The sequence below is a fragment of the Lathyrus oleraceus genome, chromosome 6, assembly GCF_024323335.1.
Source record: "Lathyrus oleraceus cultivar Zhongwan6 chromosome 6, CAAS_Psat_ZW6_1.0, whole genome shotgun sequence".
Lineage (NCBI taxonomy): Eukaryota > Viridiplantae > Streptophyta > Magnoliopsida > Fabales > Fabaceae > Lathyrus > Lathyrus oleraceus.
Window position 1 is genome coordinate 22251804 of NC_066584.1, and position 16492 is coordinate 22268295.

Consider the following 16492-nt stretch of genomic DNA (forward strand, 5'->3'; position numbering starts at 1 on the left):
ACTAATATCAAATGACAATCTGCAAACCCTTACATATTAGAGGCACAAGTATGCTACTAGTTTTGTTTTGTATCACAATTGAGTAATGTTATTTTGTCACTAAATTTTACACTTACACTGTATTTACTGTTCATAAATATGATGAACAATATTTTTTAAATAAGAAAATAATATTTATAAAAAAATATTTTTGTTTTAAAATTATTTTGGTAACAGAAATATAAATTTGATCATTAATCAATTTTATTATAGCATTAATAAAAAAAATATTATTAATTATATATTTTACTTATAATTTATTAACTAAGTTTACTAATTCATTAACTAATAAAATACATATTTTTAATCAAATTTTAATCTTAAATTATAAAATATAATAACCGTCTTTACACTCCATTAATCAAATTCTGATATTAAATAATGAATTATATGAAATGTAATAAATAAAAGTAATTAATAGAATGTAAAAAGGAATGATTACATTTCATATTATAATTTCATATTATAATGTCAGAATTTTAGTTAATTTATATTTTATTTGTAATGGAAGTAGTAAATTTGGTTTAATGGATTGTAAATAAAATATATGATTAATAATATATATTTTTGTGATTAATATATAATTTTATACTTGATATAATAATAAAATTAATTAATAATAATGTTTAAAAGAATTGAACAACAAAAATATTTTTTTATAAATAAATATTAATATTATTTCATAAAAAAAATACTATTAACAATATTTATGAACCGTAAATACAATGTAAATGTAAAATTTAATATCAAAATAGCATTATTCACCACAATATTCACACATCTTCTCCTTGTCTTCGAAGCAAACCAATTTTTAATTATTTTATTTTTATTTCTATTTTTCTTACTTTTTGGTTTAAGAAATGAAAACAAATGGATTTCTTTTAGAAAAAGAAAAGATTAATATGCAAGAGTTTGGGGATAACACTAACTTCGTTAATACTGTGTCAACAGAAAAATCCATGGGGTGGGGTCACCTTGGAAGACGTGGCTCAGATTCCGGCAACGACGCCGATGCAGGTCCGAGCACCAGCACGGCGGAGCAACGCCGTTTTCCTTCAGCTGCGCAGCCAGAGATGATGAGAGCAGCTGAAAAAGACGATCAGTACGCCTCTTTCGTTTACGAAGCCTGTCGCGACGCCTTCCGCCACCTCTTCGGTCTCTCTATAACTAACATTCAAACTACAATTGAAAGTTTCAAATTACAGTAATATGATGTTATCTTAAATTCTCATTGTAGGTACTAGAGTTGCGGTGGCTTATCAAAATGAGGTTATCACTAATCACTAACTAATCGCTTTTCCTTTGTTTATTTTCTTGATTATGTGTCTTTAATTAAGCGTAATTGTGCTTTGGTGTTAATTGCTTTTGCAGACGAAGCTTTTAGGGCAAATGCTTTACTTTGTTCTCACAACAGGCTCAGGACAACAAACACTTGGAGAGGAATACTGTGACATCACTCAGGTGATTTAATCTTTCATTATTGATTGTTAATGCATTTCATTGTGAGTATGAATTTTGCAAGTGAAATATTTTACACTGTTGTTGTAGGTTGGTAATGATGTTGAAGATTTAATTTACTGTTTTGTTGGTTGATTTTTGTGTGCGGGATTTGATGAATTTGATTTCTGTATTGGTTTTGAATATCTGATAGTTGTTAATTGGTTGATTAGGTTGCAGGACCTTATGGACTTCCTCCAACACCGGCCAGGCGCGCTTTGTTTATTGTATACCAAACGGCGATTCCATACATCGCAGAACGGATTAGGTTTATTCTTTTGTCTCTTTTAATTAATCATTGTTGTGATTGAGCTTTGTGTGTGGTTTGTATGTGTGTGTACACGCGTGACGCATATAGTTTTGTGATGACTTGATTGTTAATTTCACAGTTCTAGAATTGCTTCCCAAGGCATTATCCTGTCTGATTACGAGTATGCTGAGATTTTTGGTGAAAGTGCCCGCGGGAGTAGTAGTAGTCGGGTTTCTTCGGGGAGTGAACTTGCTGCTTCGTCTGCCTCAGGGCAGTCTACTTCAACTATGACGAGGTTGAAGGAGAAGCTCTGTGGATTTTGGTTGCGTATGGTTCAGAAATGGCCCACGGTACATTACTCCTGCTGATGTTTCTTATTAAATACACTGATAAAGAAGTTACGGCATTCTCCTTTGTAATCACTTGTTGGTTTTTTTACAAAAATGTTTTAATCATACACAGTAATTTTTTATTTATTATTTAATTAAGAAACTACATGGAAGATACAATACAAGTTACATAATAAATAACCTCTCTTTCTATGGAACAACTTTTGTCTTATGCCCTTTAGAGCTGTATTGTATTACTTAATCTGAGTACATGTAACCATTTTCGTTGGAAGTATTCTTTTGGGTACTGAATCTAGTTTATCTGCTCCCCACCAGATGCTCCCTTTTGTTCGTGAGTTATTGCAGCTGGTTCTTCGTGCTAACCTCATGTTGTTTTACTTTGAAGGTGATCCTTTGCTTGACGGTCTCATTGTAGTTTCTAGATATGGAAAAGCAAGTTTTCTAAATCACAACAATATTTCTTTTTGTAGGCCTTTATTATCATATATCCAAACGTACTTCTGCCATTCGTTATGTGTTCATTGGAAAAGCATCAAATCAAAGACCCAGGTATAGTGTTTTAAGCTTTAAACTTTTTTAAAAATGTATAGGCAATCAAATGGGGAATTTTCCTATCCATTTAAGTAGAATTACACGGCTTTTGTTTAGTTAGAAGTAAAAGAAAGCACGTGGAGGATAAGTTAAGCAAGGGGCACATCAATTCTATCTGAAAATGATGGGAAATGTGAGTCATATGATTCAAGCAATATTGATGAAATAGAGGAATGTTTGTGTATTTTGTGATATGATTTTCTTTTCTTGGATGTATATAAGGCATTCAATGTTATATGAGATTGAATGCTAGCTATAAAAAAAGGTCACAAAAACTAAGGTAAATGTTGTAAATGTACATCCCGGAAATTTACGTTGACGGGTCAATATGTAAGATCGGAAGAAGTCGGTGATCAAGTAGAAATGGTTCGGATGGAAGCCGAGTATTAGCTAGAACACAAATTTGCTTAGGGGATCCGAGATATAACCCGGTCTAAGAAAGCATCAGCTTACCGGGTTGAGGGTCCTAAAGGGCCGACGTGTTGAGTTTCGCACCAGGGGGTATTGAATCCGGATAAGCCGGGATAATGATCGGAGGGCCACCCTCTGGAAACGGTTTCGAAAGATGAAAGGTCATAACGGCCAAATAATGAAAGGGACGAGTACATCCCGGAATTCCCCGAGAAACCGAGTTGGTGAGAAGGCCGAGTATGAAGAGGCAAGTAGGTCGGATGATCGTACTCATATATACAAGTCGGAACCGATGTCAATGCTAGAATACCATGTGAAGAGTCACAAGAGACGGTTACAGAATGTTCCATAATGACATGAGTTACAAATATTGATGGAAAAGACGTTATGTAGCAATTATAGGGGCGGCAGACGTTATCCAAGGCTACCTTTATGAGGGATATGAGGAGGCAAGCATTAGGGGATGATGGATGAGTCGAGCCATATAAATAGGAGATTCCCTAGATGAAAAAGGAGAGCAAGAATCCTGAGAAAATACATAACAGGCACTTATAACCAATCATTTAGGGCTCTTCCCAACGGATAACAGGGAAGTCAACCTTTTAGTGTTTTTTAGCAAGAACAGTAAAGATGAAAACGTTACATGGATGAGTAGTGTTAGTTTATAAAATCACTAGGCAAGTATATCGGTTGCAACATGAAACTATCAGTGCTGAGTGCTAAGTTCTAAATCCTGGCGCTGAATGTGCGACAAGCAGTGTTGTATTACTCTGTTGAGCACTGGGCACAACATAGTAAACTAGGCACAACTCTTCCCATATCAAATGCAGTTTTTGCCACTCAACACGGCTTTTCACATCTAATGGCAAAATCCCATGTAAATGCCATGTGTAAGCTTTAGGTGTTGGTGACTAATACTCCCAAAGCAAAAATTAATATCCAGGGATATCGATGCCGATCTCCAAATCTATCATACTGGGTGCTGTTTGAGTAACTTGCTATTTTGCCTTGTTCAGTTGTCCTACAAAAACTGAGTAGCTAAGATGATGACATGTAAGGAAGCTCCTAAAATCTTTTACAGTCTGTAAGGAGAATAAATTCAACTATTCAAAATCAAATTTATCTAAGTCCTAATTAAATCCCTACACATATAGTCACAGCAAAATCAAGCATATAAATAAATCTACATTCATGTAATGTAGATTTATCAAGTGGTAATGCTGGACAAGATTAGATTGGGAATGAAAGCATTGGAGAGAAAGTTGAGTTAGCACCTATTGTGAGTAGATGGTATAATCTCGTGTCAGGTGGTTTGGGAGCGTATGAATACTTATGTACCCACTAGGAAGGAGGATATATTAGATAAAGGATAGTCCAACTGTTACGGGTTGAGAGAGACCAAAGAAAACTATAGGTTACATAAGAAGGATTTGGATTACATGGTGTCTTTAAAAATTATTCATGATAGAATATAATGGCGTCATTTGATTCGTGTAGTCAATCTCACTTAGTAGGAAAACCCAATAGCAGTTTGTGTTCTACTCCATATTACAATCACTGTGTTATTTATTCGTAATGCTGTTTTCTTTTCATTTAATTTCAATTTGTAATAAGCTCTAGCTTTCATGTACTAAATCTTGGGTTAGGTGACCCTATTAAATAGCTCTATAAAAGTTCTTATTGCAAATTGACAGTTTGTGTTGTTGTTCAATCACTCTGATTTCTTTTCTTAAGAATCATAAATGATAAACAAGCCTTTCATGGTCAAAGATTGCCTTTTCTTTAATCCACGTTGCAAGTGTCCCTATTGTTGCATATTAATCTGTGAGCTTCTCTCAGTTTTAAATTTAGAGCATCTGTTCTCTATAATTTGGCTTCTGTGCAGATATCAAATATTGGGAGTATTTTTGCTGATTCAACTTTGTGTAATAGCTGCTGAAGCGCTTCGTCGAAGAAATTTTACATCAATTGCTGGTTCAGTTCATCAGGCATCCTTTGCAACCCACCATACATCAGCAGGTTATAACTTTTTCTCAGCTAATTACTTTTAACTAATTATTTATTTAGATATGTTTCTCATTTCCCCTTTTCTTAGTTTATGTGTCTAATAATGTGCTCTGGATGTTTTCTTGTTTTGTCAGTTAGGTTTTCGAATAAACCCTCAATCCACTCCTCCAAATATTAGGGTGTTATCACATTAGTCTTCCAATAATTTATCATCCAGTCCGTGTCTCTGGTTTAACTGTCATCATATTAACCCCTCAAATAATAGATTGTCACCAAATCCATCATTTAGTGTCACCACTTTAAAGCTTTCCCGAGAAGAATTTGGTTATGGTGTATCTCTGAGGGATTAATCATAAAAAAACTCTGTAATCTGTATGGTCAAATATGGTGGTACTTCAAGCTTTGAGGAACTAAGTTTGTACAAAAGAGTTTTTGGCCGACTAATGTGGCCGCACTCTACTTTGGATGTCTGAGTTGTGGGTTGGTTCTATTTTTTGTCATAACCTGGCTCTGTTGCTATGTATTACAGGACACGGTTTGCCTGTTCTAAACGAAGAAGGTAATTTGGCATCTCCAGAAGCTGATGAAGGAAGTTGGGTCTCTGGATCTTCATCTTCTGAGGTTCAATTATCTCATCAAATTATCCTTTTCTTTTAATGCTAGTTTGTGCATGCTTGTTGCTTTGATTTGACAGAAGTTTGAAATCAAAGTGTCATAAAACCAAAAAAATAAAAGAAATGCATTGGTATAAATATATTACTGTTGGCTTGTACAGTTTTGTTGATCTGTTCTGGTTTGAAATGCCCCTTTGTTTTGGCCTAGGAACATGGATGATTTTAAAATGTGGATCATTTTGGATATAAAATAGGGTTTTCTTAATTATATGTCCTTAAGATCCTTTTCTTTGTTGCTCTGATTTAAAGAGCTTTCACAGGAAGCTGATTTCTATTGAAAAATAGTTTATTTACCATGGCAGAATCAAATAAAAAGCCTTTAGAGAATTGGGTGGATCCATGTAATGATCTAAATATGCTAATTAATAAGTCTAAGTTCTATGAGCCCATGAGTAAGGATACATGATGATGCACTACTCTTTAGAATGATCTAAATAGTGAGTAATAGGTTTATGCAATGTTATAAATATGTAATTGGTGAATAGTTTTAGAATAGTTTAGCATCTTTTAGTGTAACAGTTTTTTATTTCACCCAGCACCAAAATAATTCATAACCGTCCAACACCTCACAGCCTTTCTTAGTTGCGTAGTAATTGTTAATAACAGTCCAACACCTCTTAGCCTTTCTTAGTTGCACTATGCGTGTTTTGACGAATCTATTTTCTGTTTGCAGCCTCATGCAACCAGTGGTGTTAGCAAATGCACACTTTGCCTGAGTAATCGTCAACACCCCACAGCCACTTCATGTGGCCATGTATTTTGCTGGTATTTTCTTGCATTCTTAGTTTCGGACTGCTTTTTCACCTTGTTTCTCTGTCTCACATATTCGGTTTGATGTGATCATGTAGGAACTGTATCACAGAATGGTGCAACGAGAAGCCAGAGTGCCCTCTTTGCCGCACCCCTATAACACACTCAAGTCTAGTTTGTATTTATTACTCAGACTTCTAGAATCTGTCTCTCTGCAGTCTTTTGTAAATGGAAAGAAGATAGCATGAAAGTTTGAAAGACAACATTTTCTTGATCTTGAGGATTGTATCAAAATGAACATTTAAACAATTTAATTTTATATTAGAAAATAAGAAAAATCCTATTTATATTGTGGCAGGATTACAAAACGAGATTACAAATACGTGTAAAATATGTTTGAATTTGATTTATATTTTCAAACCTCCAAACAAAATGTAAAAGTAACCCATTTTCTATCTGCCCAATTTTTTAGTTCATCGTTGTATTAGCCATATTATTTATAGATTGAATTAGAATTTTATTATATTACAAAAAGTGGAATTTCTTTAGGAAGGAACATTTGGTTTTGTAAATATCATCAAATTTGTGGCAAGTTCATAAGTCCAATTGGTTTATTTTGATTCTATTAAAAGGTGATATCCAGGATAAGGGATTATTCGATTCTATTAAAATTATCTTATAGGTATCTTATCATCTATGTCAGTCTTGATTTTGAAGACCCACTTGCATCTTATAGGATTAACTTTAAGGTTTTATTAAGGTCCAAACTTGATTTGTGTATATAGAATTCATTTTAGATTTCATGGCCTCTAGTAATTTCTTAGACTCGGGACTAGTGATGAACTTTTGGTAGGTCAGAGGCTCATACCGATCTATGATCATTACATCGCCTTGATAAGTTATAAGATATCCATATGTCTCCGGTTAGTGATATATCAAGCTTTACCTACGTTATTCTTATTCTACTTAAGTAGGTTGCTCTTTCACAACTTCTTACGTTTTCTGATCGTGTTCCTCTATAGGTGTGTCACTACTTTGTGATTCTTTAATTTTTTTAAGTTCTAAATTTCTCCCACTTATTCATTTGAAAATAAAGTTCTTTTATATGAATACTCCCGTTTAAATGATAAACACTTTGTCCTCAGAGGAGTTATAGAAGTAATATCATGTTGTTTCTTTAGGATACCCCACAAAGAAATATTTATCAGATTTGGATTGAAGCGTAGTTGAAATTTGTCGTTTCACATAAACTTTGCAACCCCAAATCTTTATGTAAGATATATGTGGTATCCTACCACTATATATTTCATATGGTGTCTTATAAACTATTTTGGACAGAACATGATTAAGTGCATAAGTTGTTGCCAATATAACATATCCGAAAAAGAGTTTGGAAAATCAACATGACTCATCATGGATCGAACCATATCTAACAAGGTTCAGTTTCTTCTCTAATATACACCATTCTATTGTGGTGTTCCAAGAGGAGTTAGTTGAGATAGAATCCCACACTCTTTCAGATGGTTATCAAACTTTAAGCTTACATATTCACCAACTTTATATGATTTAGAATCCCACACTCTTGTCTAGTTTGTTTTATACTTCATTTTTGAACTCCTTAAACTTTATAAATGATTTAGATTTGTGTTTCATTGAATACACATAACCATATATATTATAATCATCAATAAGTGTGATGAAGTACTGAAAACTTCATATGACTGGTGTGTTAAATGGTCCACATACATCACTATGTATGAGGACCAAAATATCACTTTTCCTTTCATCTTTTTATGTGAATGAGGACTTTGGCATTTTTCCAAGTAAACAATATCCACATGTCTATGATTCACAATCAAAAGAGTCAAAGAGTCCATCTTTATGGAGTTTGAAAACATGTTTCTCATTTATGTGGCTTAAGCGACAATGCCAAAGGTAAGTGAGATTTAACTCTTTAGGTTCCATCCTTTTATTATTTATGTTATTAATTGACATTTTAAGATCAAAGACATATAACTCATTGTTCATTTGTGTAGTAGCATAGAATATATCATTTTAAAAAATAGAGCAACAATTGTTCTTTAATATAAATAAAAACCAAACATGTTCAAACAAGAAACAAAAATAATATTCCATATAATTGCAGGTACATATTAGCAGTTCTCTAACTGAATTATTAAACCACCATTGTAAAGTCAATACATAAGTTCATACAGTTAAAGTAGCAACCTTTGCTCCATTTTTAACTTGTAGATCAAATTCATTTTTCCAATACTCTACTCATTTTTAACCCCTACACATTAGTACAAATGTGATAACCACATCCACTATCACCCATGATGCAGAAGTAGATAAATTTATTTCTATAACAAAAATACCTGAAGTTGAAGTCTCTACTCCATTATTTTTATCTTCTAGATACTTTGGGCAGTTTTTCTTCTGATGTCTCTTACCGTAGTAAAAGCAAGTGTCATCCATAGTTATACCTACGATAGACTTCAAAGCACTAGCAATAGGTTTGAGACTTAAAATTTCTTTGCATGTCCCCTTTACTACCTTGTTGGATGGGCCTTTTTTCTACTTATTTCAACTATTGACCATGAAAATGGTCTTCCATTTTGATTTCAGATTCAACTTAGCAATTCTTTAACACACCTAGAAGCTCTGGCAGAGTTTTGTCCATATAATTCATATTGGAATTAAGGACAAGCTAACTGATACTCTCCAATAATGATTGCATGATCAAATCTATCGCAAGCTCTTTTATAAGGAGAAAACTCAACCTTTCAAGGTTATTCATATACTCAATCATCTTGAGTACATGTAGACCTACATGAGCTCCCTCAACAAGCATGCCTTGAAAAAGGAATTTGAAAACTTCAACCTCTCATGCCTAACCTGCTCTTAATAGAGCATATTTAAGTGTTCAATCATATTGAACGCTACCATGTTCTCATGTTGCTTTTGCTATTCATAGTTCATGGTAGCCAGCATGAGACAAACAATTTCAGTGGCATCATCAAGTATTGTCTCCGACCAAATCGACACATTTCTTACTAGTCAAGACTACATACAAAGTCCTTCAGTTACCCAGACTATTCATTACATAGATAGTGAGAGTGCAACGTATACCAGTAAGTATTGTCTCCGACCATGACCCAAAGTTTTTTAGAGGGGTTTTCACCCTGCGATGGGGACAAGATTGAACCTTAGTCCAATAAACCACCTGTAATAAGACGGGAAAATAGAAAGTACAATTCAAATAGTAGAGGATATGGTGCAAGCTTTTATCTTATAATATGGAAGAAACATGAACCAACATCTACCCATTGATTGATGTTATTATAACACCTTATAGTATTTGGATGACATTGTAAGAAACCTTGAATGAGAGGAAGTGTTGCACACCATTGTACTAGGTAGAATGGGAGACAAGAGGATTCTAGGATCTGAGATAATTCAAGAGACCGCAAATAAAATAAGGGTAATTTAAGAGAAAATGAAAAAAGCTCAAGATCGTCAAAAGAGCTATTGGATAGACGTAGAAGAACGTTGGGATTTGAAGAATGAGACCATGTATTATTGAAAGTTATTCCTAAATTAGGATTTTCAAGGGACCATTTAATACGAATAAGTTGATTCTGCAATACATTGGACCTTTCCAAATCATAAGTCGAATAGGGTAAATGACTTATCAGTTGGCTTTACCATCTTTATGGAATCTTGTTTTGCAGGTGATATACTTTAGAAGGATCTAAATAGTGAGTAATCGATTTATGCCAATATTATAAATATGTTATTGGTGAATAGTTTTAGAATAGCTTAACATCTTTTAGGATAACTGTTTTTTATTTCACTCAACACTAAATAATTATTCTTAACAGTCCAACACCTCACAACCTTAGTTACGTAGTAATTATTCATAACAGTCCAACACCTCGCAACCTTAGTTGCGTATTAATTATTCATAACAGTCCAACACCTCGCAGCCTTTCTTAGTTGCATTATGCCTGTTTTGATGAATCTATTTTCTGTTTGCAGCCTCGTGCAACCTGTGGTGTTAGCAAATGTACACTTTGCCTGAGTAATCGTCAACACCCCACAACCACTTCATGTGGCGATGTATTTTGCTGCTATTTTCTTCTTGCATTCTTAGTTTCGTACTGCTTTTTCAGCTTGTTTCTCAGTCTCTCATATTCGGTTTGATGTGATCATGTATGAACTGCATCACAGAATGGTGCAACGAGAAGCTAGAGTGCCCTCTTTTCCACACCCCTATAACACACTCAAGTCTAGTTTGTATTTATCACTCAGACTTCTAGAATCAGTCTCTCTCTAGTCTTTTGTAAATGGAAAGAAGATAGCATGAAAGTTTGAAAGACAACATTTTCTTTTTGGATAGAAAATGCAACATTTTCTTGATCTTGAGGATGGTATGAAATGGACATTTAAACAATTTAATTTTATATTAGAAAAAAAAATCCTTTTTATATTGTGGTAGGATTACAAGACATGATTAGAAATACGTGTAAAGTATGTTTGAATTTGATTTATATTTTCAAACCTCCAATGTAAAAATAACCCATTTTCTTTCTGCCCAATTTTTTAGTTCATTGTATTAGCCATATTATTTATAGATTGAACTAGAATTTTATTACATTACAAAAAAATGGAATTTCTTTAGGAAGGAAGATTTGGTTTTGTAAATATCATCAAATTTGTGCCAACTTCATAAGCCCAACTGATTTATTATGATTTTATTAAAATGCGAAATCCACTATAAGGTATTATTCGATTCTATTAAACTTACCTTATAGATACCTTACTATCTATGTCAGTCTTGTTTTTGAAGATCCACTTTCATCTTATAGGATTAATTCTATGAGTTTTTACCAAAGTTCAAACTTGGTTTGTGTACATAGAATTCATATCAGATTTTTTGGCCTCTAGTCATTTCTTAGACTCGGGACTAGTGATGAACTCTTGGTAGGTCAGAGGCTCATATTGATCTATGGTCAATACATCCCCTTAACAAGTTATAAGATATTCACATGTCTCAGATTAGTGATGTATCCTGTTTGACCTACGTTGTTCTTATTCTACTTGAGTAGGTTGCTCTTTCACAACTTCTTACATTTCTTGATCGTGTTCTTATATAGGCATGTCACTACTTTGTGATTCTTTAATTTCTTCAAGCTCTAATTTTTCTCATTTATTCCTTTGGATATAAAATCCTTTTATATAAATACTCCATTTTAAATGACAAAAACTTTGCCCTCAGAAGAGTTGTAGAAGTAATATTCCATTGTTTCTTTAGAATGCTCCACAAAGAAGCATTTATCAGATTTGGATTGAAGCTTAGTTGAAAGAGGAGTTAGTTGGGACAAAAACACACATTATTCAGATGGTTATCAAACTCTAAGCTTAAATATTTACCACCTCAATATGATCGAGAACTTTAATATTCTAGTCTAGTTTGTTTTAAACTTTATTTTTGAACTCCTTTAAATTTTCAAAGGATTTAGATTTGTATTTCATTGAATACACATAACCATACATATTATAATCATCAATAAATGTGATGAAGTACTGAAAACCTCATATGACTGGTGTGTTAAATGGTCCACATACATCACTATGTATGAGGGCAAAAAAATCACTTTCTCTTTCATCTTTTTCTGTGAATGAGGACTTTGGCGTTTTTTCAAGTAAACAAAATTTACATGTCTCATATGATTCATAATCAAAAGAGTCAAAGAGTTCATCTTAATGGAGTTTGGAAATTTGTTTCTCATTTATGTAGCTTAAGCGACAATGCCAAAGGTAAGTCGGATTTAACTTTTTAAGTTTCATCCTTTTAGTATTTATGTTATTAATTGACATTTTAAGATCAAAGACATATAATCCATTATTCATTTGTGTAATAGCATAGAATATATCATTTAAAAAAATAGAGCAACAATTGTTCTTTAATATAAATAAAAATCAAACTTGTTCAAACAAGAAACAAAAATAATATTTTTGATAATTGGAGGTACATAATAGCGGTTCTCTAACTGAATTATTAAACCATCATGTAAAATTAATACATAAGCTCATACAGCTAAAGTAGCAACCTTTGCTCCATTTCTAACTCGTAGATCAAATTCACTATTTTCAATCCTTTACTCCTTTTTAGCCCATAGGCATCAGTATAAAAGTGATAACCACATCCATTATCACCCATGATGCAGAAGTAGATAAATTTATTTCTCTAAGAAAAATACTTGAAGTTGAAGTCTCTACTCCATTATTTTTATCTTCTAGATACTTTGGACAATTTTTCTTTCAATGTCCCTTACCACAGTAGAAGCAAGTTCCACCCATAACTATACCTACTACAGGCTTCAAAGCATGGACAATAAGTTTGCCTCTCGCTTACCCTTGCTTGATGAGCCTTTTTTCCCTACTTATTTCAAATATTGACCATGAGAATGATCTTCCCTTTTGATTTCAGATTCAACTTAGCAATTCTCAACATGCCTATAAGCTCCGACGAAGTTTTGTCCATATCATTCATATTGGAATTAAGGACAAACTGATATATGCTCTTCGACAATGATTGCATGATCAAATTTGTCACAAATTCTTTTACGAGGAGAAAACTTAACCTTTCAAGGTTAGTAATTAAAATTTTACATTCTTTTAAATCTATTTAAGAATGGATGTGAACTTAGATTATGTTTAGACAACGTAAAACAAACATAGTATAATGGAGTGAAATGAAGCATAATTGAGCGGAATGAATAAAATATCATTTCATTGTTTAAATTTTTTTGATGGAATAAAGCAATTTTATTATTCCGTCAAAATGCGAAGATACAATAAGTGTTAGAGAGTAATGAAATGAAATGCATTCTATTAAATTCCGCTCCATTCCATCCATTTTTAAGTAATCCAAAAAAAAAGCTTCCTAAGTTTATACCCTTCCATTCCATATTAGTCCAAATTGCAATGACATTTTTTTTATTAAAAATTAATTAAACCCATTAGGAGTGTAGTATTAAGAATGGGGTGATAATTGTAAGTCATCCGTTTTTAAGAGTTTGGCCCATTCTATATCAACCCGAGGCCCAATACAAGTCCATAATTTAGGGTTTTGCTGCCTCCTTCTCAGTATATATACATACATACGCATAGCTCACACAGAAAAGCTTCATTCTTCGTGTTTACCTATCACTACATATTATCTTCAATACTGCTATTAATCTCGTTATTCAATCGATTTTATTCTCTTTATCTATCATTTTAATTCAATTTATCGTAATTTAAATATTTGTTATGACGCAGTGATAGTGTGTATCGGTGTTATGCTATGATCAATGCATTCTTCCGAAAGTATTCCCTGCAACATGAATCTGAGAAAATGGGCAGTTGTCTTTCATTCTAAGGTTGAAATTCACAACAATCATTTTCCCTACATGTTTCTATTTTCTTTTCGATTACGAGCATAAATGTCTTCCTAGCTCTATTGATTAGCTTTGAGGGTTTCATCTTTGATAATGCTCTAAATTAATGGTTTGGAATTAGTTAGGCTTCTTGTGCTGTATCTAAATGCACTTGGAGTTTGGATTATTCCTACATCTTATGTGTTGTTATATGTTCTTTCTTGGTTCAATGTGTTTAGGAGATCTGTTAAATCGGGTTGGTGGGTAAGTCGACTCAGTTTGATTGGTTTAATATTTATTGAGATAAATCCTTAAATAACATTTTTTTTATATTTTATTAAAAAATCCTGTCAATTTTAAAATAGCATGACCGAACTTATTATTATTATATTAGTGTTTTCAATATTATTTAAAATTAATTTGGTTATTATCATTTGTATATCTTAAGTGAAAGTTAATTTATTAAATTATTATATTCTTGTGAGTAAACAATTGTGTGAGCTCATCTAAAATTAAGTTTAAAAGGTAGTAGGTTAAAAGGTAGTAGTTTCTTAGTGTTAACCTTGATGCAAATTAATTGTTATGAAGAGATAATTTTCATTCCATTTTTCATGTTTGTTGATAATTTTTCATAAATATTTTAAATAGCACCCCTTTCCTGTCCAAGGGTTCTTGCTTCACTCATTGTTTTGTTTTCAGTCTTAATTTTCTTATAATTTTTCAAATTTGGTGTTTTTAAATGTAGACTATTCTTTAAAATAATTTTTCTTTTACAAATTTTACTTAAAACACTTTCAATTCAGGATCATGATTCTTTATACTTGAAACTAAAATCTATTGTTTCTTTTAATTAATCTTTTAAGTTATCTTATTTCATATAGCATTTGTACTTTCTTGTTGTCCAAACCTTCGTTACATGATAGTGTGTTAGAAACTTTCTTGTTTTTCACCTTGCAAATATCACCATTTGGTCGAAGGCATTTTCACGTGATTTATTTTCTTTGTTATCCTATTTAGTCTTACATCCACATACAATACTTTGCTTTGGATAATCAAGATATTGATCTTTTTTCCTAAATTAGGGATTTGCTATAGTAAGAATTAAAGTCGATGAAAACTTGGATTTATCATCTCCATTCACCTCACCATACCCTATGTGTGCTCTCAAAATCCCTTGTCATGCTCGTTACATGACTATTTAGATCCTCTCAAAAAAATAAATTGTGTAAATTAACTATATAGTAATAATAAATAATTTTTTAATATTAAATTAATTCATTATTTTTATTAGAAAATTGTTTTTTAATAATAACTTTTTTGAATGTTAACATTTTTTTAAACAATTTTTTAATATATTTAATGTGATAAAAATCACAATTTTTTAAAATAGAAAAAAATTAATCATTAAGAAAGTTATACGCTAGCATGATAAGAGGTTTACAATATGAACTAAAACTTAAAAAACGTAATGACGTTGCATTAAGCACCATTGACTTCACACATATGAATTTTGTGTTGAAGTTTGCCTCATTAATTAATTGTTCAAGTATGTGAGATTATAGACTAAAATTTTATATAAAGACCAAAATTCGATGGATTAGAAGATGGAGACTAGACCTTGAAGAGGTTAATGTGTGAATGTCACTAAACTTTGAAGAAGTCTGTTTTTTATGATCAAAACTTGAGTTAGTTAAAGTGCATGGATTAAGGTGTCTTTAATAGGTCACTATCAATCTTTGAGTCTACTTTATCACGTGAAGACCTAAGCTCTATTTTTTTCATAGTGTCTTATGAGATATAACTCCTAATTTCTTTTGTAGCAAAGAGTTTTCAATTTAGCCTTCACTTGACCTGACAATTTGGTGATATATTCCAACGTCTCTTTTGAAACTTCTCAGAAGACTCTATTGTGTTGCATCTTCAATGACTAATTCTTCTATATTTAAGGAGCTAAAAAACTTGAAGAAACTAAAACCAATTGACATTCAAAGAGAAGTCATCATGTCAACATAAAAGTACAAGCATAACGTAGAAAGTGTTTGCGCATTGGAAGTCTCTTACTTGTGTGCCTAAGCAAATAAGTCTCTTACTTTAGTGTTTGAGCAAAGGAAGTCTCTTACTTGTGTACTAGGGCCAATTATACTCTTGTGTGGTTAGAGTTGTGAGAGGAACTAAGATAAACTTTGTGTTGTTCTTCTTTCTTGCACTTCATATTCGATGCCTTCCTTTGACTGAATTAGATTCTACAACTTCTGATTAGAAAAAAAACATAATTCAACTCCCCATTCTTGTGTTTTTCTGACCTTCAAAGGGATATATACGCCACCATCAGAGGATGTTGCATGATATTGAGAGGATGAAAGGTCAAAGTTGTGTTGTTGGGGGTTAACCTGTTGAAGTCTAGTTGTTGGATTAGAGTGTATTGAATGGTGGGTGAAATGATGTTTCTTATTGCGGTGGTTGGGAGTGGTAGTTTGATTGAAGGGTTATGGTGTA

At 32.5% G+C, this 16492-nt stretch overlaps 1 protein-coding gene and 1 non-coding gene across 2 annotated transcripts; both read left to right on the forward strand.

Moving 5' to 3' along the window:
- Window positions 1-884: 884 nt before the first annotated feature.
- Window positions 885-7033, forward strand: LOC127092593 (peroxisome biogenesis factor 10). Its single transcript, XM_051031483.1, has 11 exons — window positions 885-1194; window positions 1277-1308; window positions 1411-1500; window positions 1710-1804; window positions 1926-2136; window positions 2452-2521; window positions 2607-2685; window positions 5024-5157; window positions 5675-5766; window positions 6493-6584; window positions 6668-7033. Exons 1-11 carry the CDS (start codon window positions 900-902, stop codon window positions 6768-6770), a joined length of 1293 nt encoding a protein of 430 aa, XP_050887440.1. The 5' UTR covers window positions 885-899; the 3' UTR covers window positions 6771-7033.
- Window positions 7034-13891: 6858 nt separating this feature from the next.
- Window positions 13892-14033, forward strand: LOC127099512 (small nucleolar RNA snoR135). The gene has a single exon (XR_007794006.1). It is a non-coding gene; the product is annotated as a small nucleolar RNA snoR135 (small nucleolar RNA).
- The last annotated feature ends 2459 nt before the right edge of the window (window positions 14034-16492 follow it).